Source organism: Prunus mume, linkage group LG5, assembly GCF_029339155.1.
Source record: "Prunus mume cultivar Tortuosa linkage group LG5, ASM2933915v1, whole genome shotgun sequence".
In the NCBI taxonomy this organism is placed as follows: domain Eukaryota; kingdom Viridiplantae; phylum Streptophyta; class Magnoliopsida; order Rosales; family Rosaceae; genus Prunus; species Prunus mume.
This window is the reverse complement of record NC_142702.1, coordinates 6697004-6722258: the sequence shown is the minus strand read 5'-3', so window position 1 is coordinate 6722258 and position 25255 is coordinate 6697004. Positions and strand designations below refer to the sequence as shown.

Sequence of the window (25255 nt, the reverse complement as noted above, 5' to 3'; positions counted from 1 at the left end):
AATGCTAATTTTTGGGAAGTTCACCTTATTTAGTGGAAATTAGCCCACCGCATATTTTTCAATCTACTTCACCCCAACATCTGCTTAAATATATACATATACACATATTTTTGTGAAAATTTGTGGCTCCTCCTTTGCATAGAATCACAGTGAGGATTGACAGTGAAAGGAAAACTAATTTTGTTACTCATTTTTGGTTCACGGAAATGAATTTACCGGAAATCAATCCCCATGTAGTTTTTCATGGGAAGGGAAATTGAAGATTCTTTTCCCATGTTTGGTTAGTGCAGGGATTGGAACATATTTTGTTTAGTTGTTCAATTATATCCCTAAATTAGAAATATGCATTGACAGGTGTAATTAATGTTTGCCTTGCTATATATTTTTAATTGTTAATAGTGGTAAATGAGTCTTAAAAAGTTGTAATTAAAGCTTGCTTTGGTTTCTATGAGGAGGGAAAATGAAACCCAAGATAGATGGAGGGTTTCATTTTCCCCAATATTTTCCTATGGCTCGTAGGAATACACATTTCCCAACCCTGGGCTTACCAAATATGGGAAGCAAGTAATTTCTCATTCCAATCCCTTTTTCCATGAACCAAACGCAGCCTAACATCTTGCATATGATTCTAAGGCCCCGTTTGGAATTGCTTTTTTTGGCCAAAAATCTGCTTCATTTTAAAGTTAAGCAGTTTAAGGTGTTTGGTAAAAATGAAATATCTCAATTATTTTAAAAATAGTGGCCTTTTGACAGCAGCTTTTAAAAGCAGTTTGGGTTGCTTTTCAAAGCTACTTTTAAAAGAAGCAAATATGAGCCTCTAATGAATTTTTTTAATTCCCAAAATACCATCATTAATTTTTAAAAATGAGGCCGCCTCCACCTCTACATCCAACTCCACAACCTCCACCACCAACACCGCCACCGCCACCACCACAAGCTCCACCTCCACCTCCACCACCACCACCACCACCTTCTCGTCAACCTCCACCACCTCTATCACAACTACCTCCACCTCCAGTTCCACAACCACCACCTCCACCACCACCTCTTTGACCACCACTTTCACCTCCATCTCTTTCACCACCACTACCACCATATAATTAGCACATAATGCTTTCAACATATTGTCTATTTTAGTCATTATTCACAGGTATAACAGTTTTATATTAAAATTTACCAAAGAGTTTTGACACTGCTTTTTTTATTAACAATACTTTTAAAATATTGTTTACCAAACATGGAGCTGCTTTACTTTATAGCTAATTATTTTCAAAGCACAGCAGAAACAACTTTTTTTAAAAGTGACAACAATTCCAAACTGACCCTAATTAATGCTTGTAAAAGCGTTTTGCTACAGAGTTTTGAGTCTTTAGAAACTTCTTCTCTAGTTTATGTTATTTATGTATTAGTGGAATAACGATTTTCTCTGAGTGCATCTCCACCAAATCTGAAACTCAACCAAGTAAAGTTATACATCCAATGAATCATTATTTTCAATAAAAACCCTAGGATTGACACAAGAGTAACCTACAAACACGAATCTGACACGTATACAAATTCGAAGTTGAAGAAACAAGAATCGAATAGCATAAGTTAGTGCGAATAGTTTAAACAGATTTGGGATTATGGTTAAGTGTCTCCGTGATACGTAACAATAGTGACTTATGAAAAGAAGCACACGGCAGATACAATTATACGTGTGTGGTGTGGAGAATCAACAATTGCTGTTGTTGTTGCTGCATATGATTAAGTAAAGCTTAGTGGTTGCCATGCATGCAGATCAGGCCTGTAATTTAATTAAACCCAATAACTAATGGGCATAAATTATTTGATATTTTCATTAATAAAATACATTATTGAGCTTTTTTCTCACGATTTATATTTCATATATATATATATATATAATCTCCTTCTATTGAGGGATACTTCAAATAATTTTATTTGAGGAAAACCCTTTACGGTATCCTACGATTTTTTTTTTTTTAACGATTCAAATTATCTATTTTTTAGGTCTTCATTCGTAGATCATTCTTGCAAAAAATTAGACAAATCAAAAATTGTTTAGACATCTAATTGTTTCCTATAAAATCAATGAACATAGTGTACTTCAAGAAAGTACTAAAATTTCAATACTTTAATTGAGTGATCAAATGATATCGGATTCAAGTTATTTTTTATTTATTTATAGAAATGATCTTTGAATGAATATTTACAAAATAGATGTTTTAGATTAGTAAAATACAATGCAACATACGCCCTATAAGAGTGTCCCTCAAATAAGCTTATTTGAGAAATCCTTCAATAGAAGCGCTATCTATCTATCTATCTATATATATATATATATATATTTGATGAGTAGGATCAGCACTACAAGATGATGTCCCCAATTTGGCACTCATACATATGGATTAGGATCCAACTAAAACAAGAAGGAATTTAGGAATTAGTTCTGAACTTATTTTATTTATTGAAGTTAGGGGGAGTAATTAAATGTTTGCTTTGAACTTATTTTATTTATTGAAGTTAGGGGGAGTAATTAAATGTTTGCTTTGAATCAATGCCAAGAATACTTTTTAGAGCAATGAGATTCTGAGTGGAATTGAAACCTGTTTGGGACATTTCTAGAACTGATACAGTGCAAAGAGAATTCTAGACTTGGCACACTTGTATCTATTATTGATATTTCAACATGTGCAAAAGCTAAGCACATGCAATGTATTAGATATATATCTGCATACTTTTGTGCATATTAGCATGATTCAAGTATACTACTTGGCTAAAGTAATGTGTATCCATTTCTCTTTTGATAATTCTTAAGTTGTGAAAGTCAAATGAAATGCTCAAACTTTCAGATTAGCTACCTAATAGTGCTTGCTTATATATAAATGGAATCTAATTAAAGGTTGGAGAAAAATGCGATTGACATTAGTAAGGATATTTTGTCTTTTCAAGATGTTGTTACAATTTGCACTCTAAAATGATCATTATGCCTTTCTTTAAATAAATAAAAAACTATTTCAATCCCATTTCATGTATGCGAGTTTTAATATATCTCACTACAAGATTAAAAAAATGGATATTATAATAATAAAGTGGAGAGCCAACGGGGTGTAGTCCAGTGAAAAAAGGTCTTGACTTACATATGAGTGGTCTTATGTTTTAACCTCCGTGACACATTGGTATTGTGTGTGTGAGAAACTCATCTCCCCTTATATAATTTAGACTATCGCTATTACATTCAAAAGAGAGGAATTGAGAATAATTATTTTGGAGTGCCAATATATCCACTACATTTTTTCATATGCTAAATGAAGGAAGAAAGAAATGCGTTAAGAAAGAGCAATACCATCATACAGATTTGTTCGACATAAAAAAGTTAATGTGTATGCATTTCTCTTTTGATCATTTTTAAGTTGTCAAAGTGCATAGTTTTCCTCAAATGAAATGCTCAATCTTTCAGATTAGCTACCCCAATTGCAATAGTACTTGCTTATATGGAAATGGAATCTAATTACAGGTTGGAGAAAAAGGTGATTGGCATTAATAAGGATCTTTTGTCTTTTCAGTCAGTTGCTACAATTTGCACTCTAAAATGATCATCATGCACTTCACATTTTTATTTTTTATTTTTACTATTTCAATCCCATTTCATGGATGCAAGTTTTAATAGAAATCTCACTATTCGAGTTTCAATTTTTTTTTAATATATATAATGATAAGATTAAAAAAAATGGAGATTAATAATAAAGAGAGGCGTGAAGAGTATGGTGTAGCCCGGTGAAAAAATGTCTTGATTTAGAGATTAGTGATTTCAAGTTCGAACCTCCATGACACCTTAGTAGTGTGCGTGTGAGAAAATCCTCTCCCCTTATAATAATTTTGGAGTGCCAATGTATCAACTACATTTTTTTCATATGCTAAATGGAGAAAGAAAGAAATGCGTTAAGAAAGAGCAATACAATCGTGCAGATTTGTTGGACATAAAAAAGTTAAGCTGCAAACGTAGATTCTTATTCATTTCATATAAAAATAATAAAGCCATAATTTGACATGATTATAAAGTAATTTCTGAGAATCCGACAATGGTTGGATTAAGTGCTAAACCCTAGGAGCCTCTCCACCTAAATATGTTATACTTTCAATTGGCGATTAATTAATTGCTTAGTACACATTAATCCTTGATAGCTAAGTAATTGGCCACTACATCCATTACTTGCTTAATGAGAGAATGTTCTGTCAATGTTGAGGCACACAGTGCAAACTTGGCAAGGTGGATATCAGTATGCTTTATCAATTATAGAAAAAACATGTAGTGGGTTTAAGCAAATTCCCTTTGCTTATGTCAAAATGGATAAGGTTCATAGTATTGCTGCCATCATCTAATATATATCTCCATAGTCTACTAGTATCATTTGTTTTCCCCTTCATTGTGATATCTGGGGAGGAGAGAGAGAGAGAGAGAGAGAGAGAGAGAGAAATATCAAACCCAATTTGTTCATGTAATATCAAGAGACTTGTCAACCATTTGTGGGAGGGAATATATAGATGCAAATCTTGTTGCGTAATTGATAATGTGAACGGCAGATGAGATCCATACATGGCTGTGGGAGATATTCTTTGAAATAAGGAATTAATGCAACTTGTCCACTTAAATATGCTGTGTGGGAGTCCAATGGAGAAACGAATCAAGTACAGATCCTATGATACTACTGTTTCATGGAATTTGAAGGCATTCTCTCCATGAAATTGGTCGGAAAGATACAAATTCAGAGGGCTTGGAGGCTCGAAGGGGCATTTAGATTTCTATCATTTGACATATTGATCTTTACTAGGCCATATGTTAAATTAATTAGATTTTGATTTTAGCCATTCTAATTAGGTATATTATTGTGACAATACATGTATGTAGTACATTATACCTACGTATGGTAGTGTAATAAATAGTATATTTAGAATATAATATATTTACGTGTATATTCATAATAATTTTTTTTTAATAAAGGATCAAAATCAAACACCAGAGTTTAATGAAAGATCATCTTATCTAACAACATGGTTTAATGAAAAAGATAATAATCTTGTTTAGTCAAAATCAAAACCTATTCTTTGTGCCAACATGACCAGTGGAAAAGGGCCTTTAATTAACTTGTACACCAGTAGTCTCTAATGACACTTTGGTTGTATGTGTGTGAGAGAAACTCTCATCTCCTTGTAGTTTATATTATCACTTGTATAAAAGAGACTTTATATGTACGAAAAAACCATGTATATATGGTGTACTATATGTGGGTGTGTGTGATTATTAATATAGAGCACTTATAGACAGAATATTGTTTTTTTAACTAACAGGAGGACAATTATTGCTTATAGAACAAACAATAAAACCAAGCATTATTGTTTGCTTGAATATTTAAATCGCATTTCTCAACCAGAAAAATATATATTTAAATCGCAAATGAACAAATGTTTTCTTTTTCTTTTGGACATATGAAAATTGAGAAACTTTTGAAATAGGTACTTTGCAAGGCATGCGCTAAATGATCACAAGATTATAAAAATATACACATAATAATGCATTACATTTGTCAGGTGCCAAGAGATAGCGAAAGAATAGCCATTGCAGCATGAAATTGACAGCCATTTGCCATGCATCATCTTCCAATACGGCTTTTAACTTTAAAAATTATAAAGTATCAAGCAAGAAGTTAAGAACAGGGCTTTAAGTTTGTCTTCATAATGGGCGCACAAGATTAAAAGAAAAACTCATCTTTCAACAATACAATATTATAGACGCATGATAACCATATATGTATACATTTTTTTGGCTATTGTACGGCAGTTTTTACTAGATTGACACTGTTAAACTGAGCGTTTCCTAATCTTGTTTGGATTGATTGAACAGGTGAACCCTAATAAAATCGGGTTGATTGAAACTTCTTCGATGTTTAAGTCAGTAGAAAAAGTTGCATATTCAGAAGAGTAATCTTATTGGTGTGGGGTTCTCTTCCCTAATGAGGATTGAATTCCCATAAAGAGTTAGAGATCGCCGACATAACACAAACATTCAAGCAAAATATTAATTAACTACCTATTTCGAATGAAAAGAGCGATAAGCTCTACAAGATACCATTCTCATGTACGCTTTATACTACAGAATAGAACCATTGAGTGTGATCCAGAAGCCTCTGTGCCTAAACGAGAGAACATTCCCCCAACCCTCTACGTATGTAAAAAAAAATTAAAAAATTAAAAATTAACAAGAACAAGTCTGAAAATATATACATGCTTTATTCTTTGACAAATTTTGCTTTATTCTGTAACTGGTTCAGGTTGCTGAAAGGCCCAAGATTCAAATGATCTAAACAACTTGAAATAATGATTTCAGGCAAGGGTGGAGCTAGAAGTTTTCACACGATTGGGCTGTAATTTTTTTTCTCTTTTATCTATATTATTTTATTATAAAAATATTGAATTTTTATAAAGTGTTTTCTGGAAAAGCATTTGGGAGAGCTTCATGAAGAAGCACATAGCATATGCTTTTCCAAAAAGCGCTTCTTAACTTTTCTGTCAAACCCTATCATAAGCGCTTTTAATTTTTCCAGAAAAACTCCCAAACAGACCCTCATGTGCACTAAATTGTTGTATTTTCAAAAATGGGATGGATCCCACCCGAGCCTAAGGGTGGCTCCGGCCTTAGCTGAATATAATTTTAATGATAAAATAAAAATAAATAGAAGATCTGAAATCGTCCAAAATAGTATCTTCCTGTACAGATTTTGCTATGATTGATGGAGGAATCATTTGGGTGCTGGATCGATATAACTAGCTAGTCGTGGAATTTGTTGTATCAAGGGAATTTAAATGGAGGCAGCATCAGATGCAAATATTGGGTGTCCAAATAAGATTCGGGGAACATAAACAAGCCAAGATGGATTCAACTAGATGCCCCCCCCAACATATCAAAGTGTCTACCACGCATGCATGTAGTACTCCTCAGTGGAATCTGAATCAGACGTCAGCAACTGTCCCACGTGTAAAAACAGACAAAAATGTCCAACTAAAAGAGGAGAGAGAGAGAGAGAGAGAGCAAGTTTGAAAATTGTGAAAGCAGAGGGTTTGTGATTCTCTTAATTGCCATTAGCTCAAAATCATTACAATATTAGATTACATGGATGATACAGCAAAACCCCATAAGGTTTGAAAACTAGAACTTTTAAGAAAATGAGGTGCTGAAAAGACAAAAAAGCCCATTGCCATGCATATTCTCTTGATCTGTTTAGGCGCTTGGCTTTGGGTTGGCTTTCATGCCGGGTTCTGGGATGGGCATCGAAATAGCAACTGAGGAGAGCTTGTTAGCTTCAGCATCTCCAGTAATGGTCGACATCGATACGCCGTTGACATGTGAACCTTTAATCACCTCCGGTATCTCCTCTTTAATCTCCAATCCTTCTTTGTGTTTTCCCCACAGGACTGAGTAAAGGCCGAAGACAATCAATACGGCTCCGAGCACACTGCAGGAAGAAGTGAAGTTAATTAATCAGTGGACTTGAAATAATAAAATAAGATTAAACGTATTAAAATTACAAGGGTAACGCTATCGTAATTTAATTACTATATAGCTTCTCACACTCCAAACCGAATATTTTATTATTTTCATAAATCTCGAGCCATGTTATACATGATCAAAATAGAATATTGTGAGAAACATATGAATATATATTTGTATTTTAATAGAGAATTGTGTTTGTGGAGAAGGATGCTAGAAGGGGATTAACAACTAATATCCTAGAGATGCATGCATGAGAGCATGCATAGATGCAAGAAAAGGTTGATGGGAACAGAAAATTACCTTCCAAGAAATATTTGTTCTGCCAAGATGAAGGAGCCCATGATTGCTACAATGATCATCATCAAAGGGCTAAAAGCAGTTGCAAATACAGGCCCTCTTGTCTTCATCACTAGCCCTTGCACATAGTATGAAATGCTTGATGTGACAATCCCCTTTAAGAAATTGAAAAAGATAAAACAAAAGGTTAGTGTGATTATTAACGAATGAAATTGAGAGAGAGAGAGAGAGAGAGAGAGAGAGAGAGAGACATACAGCATAGGCAGCAGCAAGGAGGTTCATGTCAAAGCCAATTTTCCAGACAGAGGGTTTGTGCTCCATCACAAAGGTAACAGCAATAGCTTGCAGAGTGCCAATAAAGCACACCATTGATGTGAGAGACAGCTGATGATTCCTGTAGGTCTGCAACGCCTTGTTCTGTTGTTCAATGGGTAACAAACAAAACAAAAATGTTCATATTAATTTACTTTCTTTGGAAAATAAAAAAATGAAAAAGAAAAATGGTTTTTTTTTCTTTGGCTCTGCGACCACTTACTTGTAGAACAAACAAAGAAGCCCAGGCAAGAGTAGCAATGGTGAGGAGAATGGAGCCCAAAAACCAGTGCTTGTCACCAGTTCCAGTGGTGTCTGTGACATAAGATTTTCGTGGATGAATATATTTAGACCACAACATCTCTACAATGGGGCCTTTGTATAAGGTCATCAACATGGCCCCAGCCACTGTCAATACGGTTCCCACTATCTTTGCCTGACAACGCAATTTCTTCATGTCTAGCTTTTCCATCCTTTTGATTCCACCAAGTCAAAGTAACATAATTAATTCATGATCATCGGCCGCAATTATTAGCATTCAAAAGAAATTATTTGCTTACCTGCATATGACGGCCATGACGAAAGTCATCGCCGGGAGCATGTTGCTCATGGCACAAGAGAATGTCGGTGACGTATATTTCAACCCAGCATAGTAGAAGTTCTGGTCAATCACCGGCCTACAAAACGAAAGGGGTATAAAATTAGAAAAATGCCATTATCATTAAGGCTGCTGCAAATTGTTTTGCCAGATAGTTTGCCAACGTTAATGTCAGACTGTCTAGTAAAAGAATATTTACGTATGATTAAAAATGGTAATTAGTAACTAACCCGAGAAGAGCGAGGACAAATATTTGCATGAAAATTGGGAGAGTAATTTTGGGTTGCGCCTTCCTGAAATGAGTAGAAACAAACAATATATTTAAGATCATATCAAAGTTTTGTCAAGTTATTGACCAAGAAGGCCATTTCTAAAAGACTACTAGTACTACTGCTTCATATTCACACCTCTCGAAAAAGAAGGCGAAGGGGGCTATAACAGCAGTGGCGAAGGCATGGCGGTAAACCACAAGAACATAGTGGCTCATTCCTCTGTTGAGAGAGACTTTGGTAATGATATTCATTCCGGCGTAGCCGAATTGAAGAGAGATCATTGCAAAATAGGGTTTGGAGCTTTCAAGGAAGCTGCTAAAGCAACCAGCTTTCGCCATTTTTGAAGAAGGAAAGTTTAGAGGACTTTGCTAGTAGAAATATAGAAGACAGAGAGAAAACACTCAAAGAAATTGTGTTTCTCCCTAGAGACGAGTGAGGAGAATGCCCGCATATTTATACAGGAGGGAGAGAACTGTGCTTGTTGTGCCAGTGACTTTATTTAATAAAAGATATAAAAACAATGTTCGTCACCTCACTCTCAACTTGCTGCTCAACTATCAGAATTTACACCATCCACTATACAAATATTGTCGGAAAGAAATGAAGCCAACTCTACATCCTTTTGTTTTTTGTTTTTCCATTAGCACACTTCTAGCGATTCCTCAGCGAATCATATCTCTTTTAATTATTTTTTTTGGGGTTACAAATCTATCCCATAGTGTGAATGGAAAATGAGTGTAGTTTCATTATAATCTTATTTTTATTTTTTTAATAGAGATCAGAATGATGTCGTATTGGAATATTCGTAAATTTGACATGGATGCTAGATGGCTAATTAAAGCTAAATCAAATGTTTAATTAATCTTGTTGTGTTTAGAAATTTATAATCTATTTCTAACAAAACTAATTACTCATATGCTATAATAAAAAAAGGAAAAATTAATAATCAGAGTTGGACGATACACCTTTTTTCTCATAAAATACCTTTTTTCATTCTTTTTTCTATTTATTTATTAACGTTTAGTAAATGAAATTCCATATATTCTTTAGTTAATCACTTTTGTGGTGTCAATATATGGCCAGACTAAGTTGGCCGATTACACATTTCATTTATTTCTAAGTCTATGAGATACTTTTCACCATAAGTTTTCTTCATAAAGTATGTGGTAGTAGATATTGACACATGTATACCAAGTTGTCATCATCTTAATCTGTAAACTAAAAAGTCTAGTAGTATCCTGTAAAGTATTTATCCTTGTACTCGATATTTTAGATTTGATTTTTCTCTTTGGTAATATCGCCTGTAAGAGTATTTATCCTCTATCATGCATTCTAAATCTGCTTCGACATTCTTATTACCCATATGAAAAATTTATCAGAGAAAATTAAATATTTCTATATATTATTAAGGTAATTAAAATACAAGTTGGGCTATAGGTTTGGCATGATATGAGCTGGGAAAGGTGCGTTACATGTGTTCTTTTGTGGACAAGGCATTGAAAGTAATAAAAGTGGTGAAGGTGTAGTAAGCTTTTGATGACATAGAGCCCATTGCGAATAAAGTAATAGTCCCGAATAATTGCATGGCATAGCCAACATAGGTTCCATGACGTACGTACGTTTTGTCTCAACAAATCAACACCCTCGGATCCATCCAACTTTAAAATTGTGAAAGCCAAATCACAATATAAAAACTCACATGCCTCATAGTCCTTACGCATGGATATCTCACTTCAAAAATATTAATCATATATGCTGTGGTTTTATTTTTAATATCCTTTTAGCTTAGTCCTTAATCTTCTTTTCTTTAGCAATAATTAATTAAAAAAAAAAAAAAAAGAGCTACTCACCCACCGGCGGCCATTTTACTTGTATCCCTTTTTTTCTTTTTCTTTTTATCATCTTCTTTGTTCAGTTTATAAAATGGTAATGAGAGTGCTCGTAAGACGCGGACAATTTTTTATTTGGTGATGTGTGAACATTTATGGTAGGTGGGTGTTGCCACATTAGATAGTTCTGATACCAAATCAATTCACAATAAACAGATGCTCACGAACTTTTCAGCTCTTACGCTAAGACTTCCATATTTTAATGTGCGATATTTTTAACCTGTTCAACTCTCATCCAAAATTACTACTTATAAAAGTACAATCATTAAATGAATGAGCAAACGCTTGTATATCATCCATTTTCTTTATGATGAGTGGAGGTTTTATCCTCAGTTCCAACCTGTTAATGAATCAGTGGCCACCTGGAAACTTTAATTTGGGACATAACGTTAATATCCGTAGCTTATTCAGCATGCAAAAAGCTTTAGGGGTCTGAGTACTCGAATTATAACTTGCAAAAAAAATAAAAAGGATATTTAAGGAAGAACCCTAAACAAACAAACTTGTCATCTGAAATATTATTCACGTTGTTTGATATATAACACGGCATCCTACTGGTATACGAACGCACCAAAATTACACCACGTCGACATATCACATGAGGTATCAAATATACATTTTAATTTTTCCATTCTGAAGGAATTTGAGGTTCATTAGCAGTGTCCTATTTGTCACATGGAAACTTTTTCTTGGATTTTATTTTTTATTTCTTTCAAAAAATACTACTAACAATTCATTAATTCGACTAACTAGGAGGATTTCAGCCATAAATTCTTTGTTCCATGGGAGCAGAGGAAAAGCAGTATGTACAATATCAAGTAGCTCTCACTCTCAGATGAAATCAAGTGGAGCTAGCACCAACGGAGTTTTTATATAAATGGGCGTCTAATCATCACCCAATCGTCTCAAATGATTTGTGATATCGCATGCGGCAATAGGCGCAGTTCTGAAAAAAGCTTCTGAGGAATGTTCAATACAATCTCAGCGGGAACACAATCTTTTGATATATACTAGGCCGAAAACACTTGCCTTTTTCCTTTGTTCTCTTGGAAGTAGAAACTCCTATTATTTTGCCAATATCAGTTTGACATGTGTGAATAATTTTTTATGTGTTTTTTATAGATTATTTTTGCGTATATGTCAAATGTAACTTGCAAGGAAAAGTAATGCTTTCTTCGAGAAAAGGAGACAAGCAGTGTCCATATACTTGGTCACTAAATCAATGTGCAACATACACGTCTCTGTGTGAGGCCCGACAAATTTCTGAAGATTTGAACAAATGGACAATGGAGATAAAAGCAAAAGGATGCGATCAACAAGTGGTTTGCTCATTTTGTTTGCCTTCCATGTCGAAATGAAAGGGAGATAAGCGTTGGTCTAGGACAATTATAGCAAACCATGTTAAGGGCGAGGCAAAGGAGTTGTCAGTGTTTCAAGGCATTCGAAAAAATGTCTGATGGGACTCCAATTCAGTGCAAGTGTGGTGTGCCGGCCAGTGAAGTGGGGGGAAGTGGGTTTCTGTGTATGGCCCACAAAGGCTTTAAATGTGTTGGAACTTATGAGGCACTTGTCTAGGGAAGAAAACAAAGCTGTTTTTCTTATCTTTCTTTGTCTGATTTTACTTTCTTTCTTCTTAATTTCTTCCATTTCAAAATATATTTTTTTTTTCTGGTCGACATTGTTTGTGTAAGTAACTGGCATGGCATTTGTCTACAAGGCCTCTATTGGAGTAAGAGATAACTTTCATGGTACCCTATCCAAAATCTTTGGAGTGCTATCCCTTGCTAGTGCCATGAAAGTAACCCCTACACATTTAGTTTCCTTGTGATGAATGTATAAATAAGACTAACAAAAACTTAAAAAGAAGTCGGTGAAAAATCAGTGTCTTTATTGATTCAAACCCGCAGTCTATTCTACCAACATCTTTTTACTCCCCAACTATGAGGATTTTTCACCGTCATTGTTTTGATTATAAACAACGGTACATATTCTAAAAAGCGTCGTTGGTTTATTATCTAGACAACAATTTGAGTACAGAATTGTCGTTAATTTGATTTACAAACAATGGTACATATTCTAAAATCATCGTCTTAAAATCTATTTAAGTCATTTAATAATTTTTCATCATCGTCTTACGTTCTATACGGTTGTGGCATAACCTACTGTTGAGGTAGACTTATGGATACGACGGTTTGTTTGAGATGACCCATTGTGAAAGCGATGTTACATTTCAATTTTCATGTTTTAATATAGGACTATACAACAATTATAACAACAAAACCGTTGTACTTTACAAGCAACCATAATGCAATCACTACTACAAAAAAGGAAAAAGACGACGGGAATTCACAGTCGTTTATTCCCTTTTCAAATGGTCGTGAAATTGACCGAAATCTTTTCCCAAATCAAACCACGACGCTGAATCACCATCATTGTTAAAACAAACAACGTCATTAACAAATAATAACCAACGTCTTTGTAATGGAAAAAGAGATAAAAAAACAGTCGAGGATAAGAATAGACGACCAATTCTAACAAAAAAAGTCGTTAAAAAGGAAACATATGACATATATTAACAGAACATGGCCGCAAGATATACATACAATGACGAGAACTAAAACTCACCGCCGTTAAATATACCTTTCACGACAAATAAAAATATGACGTCTTTAAATACATAATCGACGACGTTATTGACTCCTACTACGTCACTACATTTTCAACAACCGTCGTGAAATGAATTTTCCACTTCAATTTTTCTATTAATGATGACGTGGAAATAGATGTTAGGGTCATTATTTACAACGCATGTATTTAAACAGACGACGTTGTACTAAATAAACAACGTCGGTTCCAAATAAATGAGAGCCGTATTACAGAATTTATACGTCATCTTTTAAAATATAATCGTCGTCTAATGAATTTGAGACGGCAACGTTTCTCAGTCCACCGCTGTGTAAAATAGTTTTAACGACACGATTTGAAAATAAACGACGTGGAAAATATGTTGGGGTCATTACTTACGGACACATTAATTTATAAAGACAACGTTGTCGTGAATATACTACGTCGTTATCATGCAAAAGGTAGCCGTGTTTCATAATTTATACATCATCATTAACAAAATTATCGTCGTCTAATTCCTATTAGACGGCGTTGTTTATCCGAAATTTGCCGTGGAAAATTTTTTTAATGACATTATCATAAGAAAAGAGACGTTGATACATTCATATAACGTTGTTTTTGTAAAGGAACGACGTCCAAATATATCTTAACGTCGACAAATTTACCAATGGATTTCAAATACCGTCGTGAATTCATCCTTTTCCACTTCGTTTATGAAAGAACATTCGACGTGGTAAAGTTAAGACGACGCCGTCTTTTGTAACGTTCAAGTTAGATATCTCGTCTTTTAGACGTCGGTATTATGGGATTGGAGTCGTGTTATTTGGAATTACATGGCGGCTCTTTATGCTTCTCCGACGTGATATCCTTAATAACTGTTTCACAATAGCATCGTGGTTCTTCTTTGTTACGTTGCTTTAAGACGTCGGTAAATATATTGCAGTCGTTGAATGCTCCAAAACGTCGTTTTTTATTAGAACAGACGTTTGTTTTTCACATTTTTATCAAGACCGTCGTGTTTGTAATCTTGAACCAGTATTTTTTGTACTGATTGTTTTGTGGCCAAAACCTGTATAATGAAAGTGAAGAAATCACATTACAATATATTACAAAATTAATGTCATACACTGCCAATTACATAAGGCATCATTCAATCCATATATCTTCACACCCATTTCGAATATTTTGACTCCCAAACTCACCCACTAGTTCATCAAATGTGTCAACATTTGGCATCCCTCTAGTAAATGGCTCACACTCAATTCTCACATCACCTAAGACATCATCACCAATAACATTATTATATTCTCTATTAGGCATTGATAACACTACCGACCAACCACGATGCATCGGGTCATCAACAAAAAATACTTGTTTGACTTGAGAAGCTAGCCAAAACAAATTGGTCATTCCTATGTCCAATTTTACTCAAATCTACAAGGGTAAATCCAAGTTCGTCGACTACAAGACCAGAAGTACTATCTATCCAATCACACATAAAGATTGGGATTGTAAACTTTTGGTAGTCAAGGTCCCAAATTTCTTGAATGACACCATAGAAACCCATATTTAAGAGAATTGGGTTTTTATCCTTAGCACTAGCAACTTGCATGGTATGTGCAAGTAAATAAACTCCACTATTTTGAGTTGTCTACACATCATCTTGTGTCTTGATGTTAAATTTAATACCTTTAATAAGATAGCTCCTATATGATGGCACTGCCATGTTTGGACTAGCTGCTAGCCATTTTAAATTTTCTGATACGCCATGATTGTCTTCCTCATTAAGTTCACTTTGAACCTGCAAATTAATCATATCTTAATTCAATCTAACATAGAAAGAAGAAAATTAAAAGTCCAATATGTTATTCAATAACATATACCTTGAAGCGTAGCCATTGAATGAAAGTGCTATTATGCTTATCCTGCAGCCACTTTGTTCTCTTTCTAAATTTTGGATAAGCGGTCTTGATGTGGATCATATGTTGCCTACATGACACAAAAAATTCAAGCATTACGGTCCCAAACATATAAGATAAACATAAGAAATAATTTAAAATGGAAACTTAAAGAATAAAACTCATACGTACTCGATATAAGGTAGGACTTCCTCCGTATTCTCCAAGACATATAGATGTGCTTGGTTCAACAGGTCCCGATCAACTATGCTCACTGTGCAACCTGATAATGGCTTTGAAACTCCCGTCTTTTGGCTTGAAGCACTCCAACTGTACTAACATCAGATAAATGCTCGGTACAAAACTTTACAGCTTCTTCAACTATATACCGCTCAGCAATGCAACCTTCGGGACGAGTACAATTCTGAACATACCCCTTCAGCATTTTCATATATCTTTCAAACAGATACATCCATCTAAAATATACTGGCCAACATAGACGAACTTCTTTGATAAGATGTACTACTAGATGAACCATGATATCAAAAAATGAAGGGGGAAAGTACTTCTCAAGCAAACACAAAGTAACTACTACATCTTCTTCCAACTTATCTAGCTTGGAAATATCAACAGTCTTTGCACATAGAGTATTGAAGAAGAAGCACAAACGAGTTATTGCATACCTTGCAGGCTTCTCCAAAACAGAACGAATTGTTACAGGGAGCAATTGTTGTATTAAGGTATGACAATCATGTGATTTAAGGCCAAGAAGTCTTGAATCTTGTAAAGATACAAGATTTTTTATATTTGAAGAATAATCTTCAGGGACCTTCATACCATAGAAAGAATTGCAAACCTCTCTCTTTCTCTGCTCTTGACAAATTCCAAGGCCCGGGAGGCAAACGAGTACGTCTTTCTTCCATACTCGGGTTGCAAATCAGTTTTGACCCTCATGTTCAATAAATCTAATCGAATAGCAATCTCATCTTTATTTTTTCCAGGGATCTCCACCAAGGTACCAATGATACTATCGCAAACATTCTTCTCAATGTGCATAACATCTAGGACATGCCTCACAGGAAGGTATTTCCAATACTTGAGATCAAAGAATATTGATTTCTTCTTCTAACAAACTCTATCACCATCTTCAACCATATGCAGCACTTCTTCTCCGGTTAATGGCTCGGGAGGCGTGCCATATTCAGGTTTCCCATTAAAAGCTGCACGTTGGCTCCTATATGGATGATTGATTGGTAACCATTTTCTATGCCCAATGTAACAAATTTTGTGGCCATTTTTTAACCTGTGACTAGGTGTATCATCGCCGCATATTGGACAAGTTTTATATCTTTTACAACACAACCAGATAAGTTTCCATAGGCAGGGAAATCATTAACTATCCACATTAATGCAACTCTAAGTGTAAAGTATTCTCCATTATGTGCATCATACACTCCTCTAATCCCATCCCACAAAGATTTTAAATCATTAATCAAAGGCTCCAAATAGACGTCTATATCATTTCCGGGTTCTTTAGGACCGGAAATCAACAAGGTCAACATCATGAACTTTCGTTTCATGCACAGCCATGGAGAGAGATTATATGTAACTAAGATAACTGGCCAGTAACTATATCTGCTACTTAGAGAACTGTGGGGATTGAATCCATCCGATGAAAGAGCCAATCTCAAGTTTCTCGGCTCATTACCAAACTCGGGCCATTTATCATCAAGAAGTTTCCAAGACGGGGAATTCCCCGGATGAGACATCTGACCGTCAATTGATTTTCTAGCAGCATGCCAAGTCAAACTCTTAGCTATCTCATGTGATCGAAACATCCTTTTAAACCTTGGAATTGGAGGAAAATACCACACCACCTTCGCTGGCACACCCTTTTCAAAATTGAATCTTTGCTTTCCTTCCACCTTGAGATACCACAAGTATGATAATGAGTTAAATCTTCATACTTCTTCCTATACAAGATGCAATCATTGGGACATGCGTGCATTTTCTCATAACTTAGCCCCAATGCACACAAAGTGTTTTTTGCCTCATACATAGAGGCCGGTATTGTATTTCCTTCTAGAAGCAAATTGCCTTGAAGTATCAATAATTCTGTAAAACAGACATCACTCATCCCATGTTTTGCCTTCAAATTATACAACTTCACTAATGCTGATAACTTCGTGTACTTTCTACAACCAGGGTACAATTATTGATCTCCATCCCCAATCACATTGGCAAACTCATAAGGATCGGATCCAAAATCACCAAAATCATTATCATCCATCTCTATTTCTTCAGACACAAAACTGTACCTACTATGGTCATCATCTTCTTCAACATTTCTACTAGCATTAGTAGTTGCTTCCCAAGGTTCTCCTTCAAATGTCCAATTCTTATAGCTTTGGTCAATTCCATTAAAGTATAAGTGATCCCTTATAATTCCAACCCCAAACAATTTCAAATTAACACATTTAACACATGGACAACGGATATGTGTTGTAGTTAGAAGATTTTCTACAGAAAAGTTCAAAAATGCTTCCACCCCTAACTCATATGCCTTCGATCTTCTATCCAAGTGCATCCATGATTTATCCATCTCCGACACTATACCCTATTATCTATAATAAAGTGAAAAGACAAGCAATGACCATCACTATAGCAGATTATATAAAGTTTTAATAGCAAGTAATATACTACACAGACGACGATTTTTAAACAAAAACAGACGTATTAGACATATATAGACGACAGATTTTCAACAAACATCGTCTAATTATAACCACGACGGTAGTTAAAGAACACCGTCGTGTATAAGTAATACAGATGACGGTTTATGAAAAAACCGTCGTCGTATGCCTAAAAATGTGTTGATATCCCAGTTTATTTTCAAGAACCCAAAACCCTATTAAGAACACAACATATACATTAATTTTTATGTTGGGTATTAAGCATGAAACCGACATATACTAAGCACGAAAATGATAAATCCATTCCTGATTCAACATAACAAAGAGTGATTAAAAAATCCAACAAAATTAAATCCATTCCCTATTCAACATAACAGAGAGTGATTATGAAAACATTAAACAGAAAATCCATGAACCCATACCTCCAACAACATTATTAAAAGATCGCAAAACATATATATATAACCCTTTAACAAAACAACCTAATATCATTCAATGAATTTACAAGGGGAAGATAAGGGTTTGTACTTACAGGTTGGCAGAGCTCACAGAATATGGCCTACTTGGATTCGACGGAGCTTAGAGAGCCCAACTTTGAATTAGAGATTAAGTGAGAGAGCGAAATGTTATGTTGCTCGAAATCTGAAAATTTTAGGGTTCAGGGTTACAAGTATAAGACTTAGAGCGAAATCTGAAAATTTTAGGTCTCGCGAAATTTTTTTGGAAAGCGTGCTCTTTAAAACATCGACGGAAAAAACAACCGTCGTTAAAATTTCACTTTAAACATAACGCTTATTACATTAAAGACGTCGTGGTAAAACTATATACGACGCAAAATCAAACAGCAGTAGTCAAAACTAAGCGCAACCATGGCGAAAGTTTTACCAAAACCGACGTAAATGCATTATTCCACGGCTCAAACACTGAACTTAACGCCGTTTATTTTAAAGAAACCACGTCGTCTGTTGAACCAATAGCGTCATTTAAATAACCTTTTACGTTTTTTTTAAAATCGATGACGTTGTTATTCGTGTACAACGTCATTTTAAATGAACATAAACACCGTCGTCAAAAAAAAAACATCGACTGGAAACATAAATACCGTCGTTAAAAAATAATAAAACCCTAAATAAACCCTAAACCCTAAACCCTAAACCCTAAATTATATATTTTTAAAATATAATTTTATGAAAGGGTTTATGGTTTTACAGCCTAATATATAACAAACATAAACCGTAAACCCCAAAAATTATCCTTTAATCCTAAACCCTAATAAATAACAACCTTAAACCCTAAACCATCAAATTATAAGTGATGTTATGACTCATCAAAACAATTTATTTTTGGGTGGTCATTTTAAATTTGTATTACTCAAATTGAAATTTTTTTAAGGTTTAGGGGGAAGAAAATATATCAATGACTTCATACATCAATGACTTCATAGGAGTTGACGTTGCATTTTTTTGATCTATTTTAAATTTATTATGAACATTTTGAATGATATAGAATAAAATATTCCTACAAACACAACAAACCACGTCGACTTTAAGAAAGTAACGACATTGTAAATATAATAAACGACTTACTTGTTGAAAGGACGTCGTTTAAAAGTGAAACCATGGCGAAATCTTCACTAAAACGACGTCCCATCGACGTACAAATGGTATATCACGACTTAAACAAAAAAGGTGTCGCCGTGTAATTTAATTACCATGTCATCTATGTCGTCTAAATATCCTTTTACGTCGAATTTGTTTCAAACGATGACTTTGTTTGCAACACCATAAGACGACGGTTTTTGACATATGGTTTTTAACATAATTATGTCGTTGGAAAGTTATTACACGTCGGTTATGCAATTTGTTTTATTTTATTTTTTTTTAAATTAAGAAAACCTTAACAAATTTTCAAGGGAAAACATATGTATATTATAGACAAAATTTGTACATTATATATTATAGACAAAATTTGTACATTATATAAAAATATCAAGTGTTCCAAAAATCCTCTACTCCATTTGAAGGCAAACAAACTCTGCCCATTCATTCCTGACTTCATCAATGGTTGCTTGGGGGTATGACGCTTGCTCTTTTCCCTTGGCAAACTGCAATCCATAAACAATGATTATTAAGCTTTATAAATAAAAAGAAATTCAATCACAGAAGACGTTATTTTCGTAACCGACGTAGTATATCGATGCAACGACGGTAATTTTAAAGGACCGTCGTTGATAATACAAAAAACCACATAAAATGTATCTAAAAAGTTTCTTCTTACCGTCTTCTCAAACTCCAGGGAAGGATCCATGGTGATGTCTATCATGAAGCACATGACATAATACCCGCATTCAACACTGTTGGGTTGCTTTGGTGTGCCTGGCAGAGTTTCCCAAATAGGTGCTTTACGGCCTTGTCTGCCTATGTGAGAATTATAAATTTTTATGGCACTGTTCACCATGTTTTTGGCCTCCTCATTAACCACATGATTTCGGGGCAGAGGATCCAGAAAATAGACGGTTTCCTTCTTTGCTCTCACAATCAGCAAGACCCAATGACGGCTACACAAAATTAATATAAAACAAAGATATATAAAAAAGTCAGCACAAGAAAACACACGACGGTTATTTATAAAAACGACGTATTATATAGTTTCACACGATGAAATATCGTAGCAATCGACGTCATTATAAATTTATCACGACGGTATTTAACTAACGACGTGGTTAGAGGTTTCAAATGACTCAATAAGTAAAGAACCGACGTGGTTAGATGTTTCAAACGGCACAAAATTAGTTAAATAGTTGTATACGCAGTGCATCATACAAACAAAATCCTGTTAAGGAGACTAACCCTAGATTGTAAGGCATCATGAAAATATGTTCACCATCTGTCTTATGAAGTCGACTGGCTACCAATTGTGATCTGTCAGTTAGTAACCCAGCGTTGGCACTAACTTGAGCAGGGTCGATGAAGCCAACCATGTTGAACATATTTGCTTCTTTCAAATGATCATATAAGCACCTAAATATATAAAACAAAGATATATAAAAATTCAGCACAAAAAAACACACGACGGTTATTTATAAACAAACGACGTATTATACAATTTCACACGACGCAATGAAATAGAAATCGACGTTATCATTAATTTATCACGACGGTACATAACTAACGATGTGGTTAGTAGTTTCAAACGACGCAATAAATAAACCACCGACGTCTTATGCTATAATGATTTTTTTTTTCAACACAAATTTGAGTGTGAAATAAATATTTGATAAGGACAAACCTCATATATACTGCAAGCACAGTAGCCCCAATTTCTTCCATGCCTGCTAACTGTGTAATATCTTCAAGCAAGACGAAGGCACTGCGATCTGCACCAAACACCTCCTTCTCAATTGTAAAGGTCTTGATCTTCTCCTGAGGCTTTAGTGTGGTTTCCACATAACAACAAAGGGATTGTAAGGAAGATGGCACCTCCACCTTTGAATAATCAACTACTTCAATACCATGTTTAAAGAAATAAAGCAAAATAAAATGACGTGGTAATTCAATAAACACGACGGTTTAAAGAAAACACATTGTCTGATAATAATTTAAACGACGGTAACAAAATACCGTTGTGTTGAATAATTTATTACGTCACAGGAAACAAATTCCGACGTCTAATTTGAAAACAAACGACGGTTTAAAGAAACTATCAACGTCTGAAATTTGAAAAACAAATAAAAAAGGCAAAGTTATGAGAATATACCTTTCATTGTGCTTTTCTTCATCTTCTTTTTTTTCTTTCTTCTCTTCATCTTGTTTTTCTTCTTTCTTCTCTTCATCTTTTTTTCTTCTTTCTTCTCTTCATCTTTTTTTCCTTCTTTCTTCTCTTCATCTTTTTTTTCTTCTTTCTTCTCTTCATCTTTTTTTTCTTCTTTCTTCTCTTCATCTTGATTTTCTAAATCCCCAGATTTCTGTTTTAAGTAATAAAGAAATATATATATATATAAGACAGATTGTACATAAAGTAAAAAAATTAAATCAAAACGTCATGGTAAGGAATAACATAAGACGGTATATAAAAATTATGGACGTCTTAAAATTATTAAACAATGGTAAATAATAAATGTCGTGGGGATTTATATATTACGTCGGTAAGGACTAAAACCGTCGTCTAAATCACCACAAAAGTTTTCAAAAATAACGATGTCTAATGGCGTGTAAAACAAGTAAACTAAATACGACGTGGTATTGAAATCCAAACGCCGGTTTATTAATAAAATCGTCATGGTATGTATTTCAAACGACTGTTTGCTTCATAATAACGACGTCTAATAGCTTTTTAAAAAACAGAGAATTCAAAGTTCAGATATGTTACCATTTCTTCCTGCTTTTCCCTTTTTTTGGTAGTATCATCCTCAAAATGTAGGGATCTCAGATCCCCAGAGCAGCTTGCTTTGTCAGACATTGGATTTTTGGGACTTTGCTCTAGACCTTGGTTTTGATAGGGGCTAGTTTTCGGTTTAAGCATGCTTGGATCAAAATTGGGGATGAGTTGGGAAAGCTGACTCAGTAAATGTTCCCTCTCAGCCTCTACCAATTGCTTGGTTCTAGCCTCCATCCTTAAAGTCTCTTCCCTTCATCTAGCTTCCATCTTCTTAGTATCTTCTTGAAGGACAATTCTTACACTTTCCTTTAATTGATTGTCAAACTTTACCCTCTGTTGTCTAGGTAAATTGAAGTATTGCCTAGGGGAAATCCCAGCACCTACCCCTCTTACTCTCCTTGGATGCTCGGGACCCAAAGCCAAGGTCAACACATCATTACTGCCAGATACACTGAGACTGCCTTCAGAGACTTGTTTTTACAATTCATCCTAAAACAAAGATATATCAAAAAGTCAGCACAAGAAAAAACACGATGGTTATTTATAAACAAACGACATATTATATAATTTCACACGACACAATAACATAGAAATCGACGTTATCATATATTTATCACGACGTTACTTAAAGAACGACGTAGTTAGTTGTTTCAAACAATGCAATAAATAGTATGCTATTTCAAACGATAACGCGTTTTTAAAAATCAAAGTAATATCATTCAAACGACGACGTCTTATGCTATAATTACAAAAACAGAGTAGCGATTCCAAATTCAGACCTGTAACGACGTTTTTTAAAACATATCTACGTAGTAATATCATTCACACGACGCAAAATATAACATAAGACGTAATAAGAATTATCAGGGCAATACAGAGTTTAATAAAAATTTAAAACAGAGTGAGTAGGCTTGCAATTAATTTTTCTTTCTCTGCCACCTTTGGATCAGGGATGTTACCATCTTTGTCTTGTCTAGCTTTCTTCCATAAGGTAGATCGATCAATTTCTACCCCAGGCATGGTTTCCTCCAATTGATCCTCCAAACCAGCATATCCTTTTCGAGACAATCGATGATTGTACTCAAGTTTCTCCCTAATCTTTGAATGTTGAGAATGCACAGACACAAATTCTTGGGATAACCTTGAAGCTACAAAGGCATCCCATTCTGCTTTCTCTATGAATTAAAATAGTTCAGGGGGTTGGCTTAATTTCTCCCTCTCCTTGATGTATGGAAGGATATAATGCCTCGTTAATGTAGACTTGAAATCCTTCCATTTCTTGGCAGCAGAAGATAACACCAGGTTCTTGCCCCCTTGACCTACCACAAAAGCCATGTCAACGGCTTCCCAAATCTGCTCCTTTATATCCTTGGGGATTTCAGCCCATTTCTTGTCCACAGTGGGACTCTGGAGCGTGCCAACACACCAATGTAAGACTGCATCTCAGTATGTGCAGGGCCACATCCGTTCCCCCTTTTATTGTACTCAACAACTGGCTTGATTTTTTGAAATTCTCTCTTCACAACATAAGGCACTGTGCTCATACCTCTACCTGACTTTGAATCCTCAGAAATTGTTGTCGTGCTGGCTGGTTCTGTCTCAGCAAATGAAACAAACTTCATCTTCTTCAAGGACTTGTCTTGAGGAGTTACCATTCCAAGCTCCTTACCTCCATTTTTTTTCGAGCCAGAGTCCTTACTTTGGTCTTGAGAAACCATGGTTACAGACAAATCAAACCTGCAAGTGAAAATATTTCAGGAAATATTAAGAACACAAACGACGGTTATTCATAAAACACGACGTATGATAAGATTTTACACGACGCAATAACATAACATCAGACGTAATAAATATTTAAAACGATGGTACTTAAATGATGAAACAATATAAAAGAAGACGTAATAAGAACTTATTACTGTGATGTTTACACTCCGTCGTGATATTTAAATTCAAACGAAGTTAATATTAATATAACGTCGTGGTATTAACATTCACATGACGTGAATAATAAGATACCGTCGTCTATATAAGATTCCAAATCCTTCTTTCTTTGTCTGTGAATGTTTGATTGCAGGTTTGATTTCTCTGAACCATGGTTTTTGTTTTTCCTAATTTGATAAAATACAAAGACAAAGAAAGAAGGTTTTGGAATCTTATATAGACGACGGTATCTTAATATAACGTCGTGGTATAAACATTCACACGACGTGAATAATAAGATACCGTGGTCTATATAAGATCCCAAACCCTACTTTCTTTTTCTTTGTATTTTATCAAATTAGGAAAAATAAAAACCATGGTCAAACCTGCAATCAAACAAGCAAATAAAAAAATGACGGTCATTTTAAAAACAACTTAGATCAATTTTTAGACGACGCTAGGATGACTGATGAACCATCGTGGTCTACATATTTAACCACGTAAATAAGAAGCTACCGTCGTCTTATTTAGTTGAAGTAGTTGTGTTCAAAGTTGGAAACTTTCCCTCTTTGTCTGTATATTTTATCAAACTTGGAAAGAATTAAAATGATTTTGGACAGAAAAAAGATAAAAAGATTTTCAAAACAAAAACTGTATGAGCATGCAAAATAGCAACAAAAATAGTGAGAAATGAAAGCTTACCTTTTGCGTGCAATGAAAGCTTCCTCTCGGAGTTTGGTGTTTAGGTTCAGAGACGACGAAGATGATGAGATACACCGAGTGCTCGACAAGGAAAAAAGACGAAAAGTTTTCTCTCGGAGATTG

General features: G+C 34.7%; 1 protein-coding gene across 1 annotated transcript; it reads right to left on the bottom strand.

The window, feature by feature from the left end:
- Positions 1-7099: 7099 nt before the first annotated feature.
- Positions 7100-9469, bottom strand: UMAMIT9 (nodulin MtN21 /EamA-like transporter family protein). Its single transcript, XM_089053244.1, has 7 exons — positions 9164-9469; positions 8987-9049; positions 8719-8835; positions 8382-8631; positions 8102-8263; positions 7850-8001; positions 7100-7511 (listed from the first exon to the last, which is right to left on the bottom strand). The coding sequence occupies exons 1-7, from the start codon at positions 9364-9366 to the stop codon at positions 7277-7279; spliced, it is 1182 nt and encodes a 393-aa protein (XP_088909370.1). The 5' UTR covers positions 9367-9469; the 3' UTR covers positions 7100-7276.
- Between the last annotated feature and the right edge of the window lie 15786 nt (positions 9470-25255).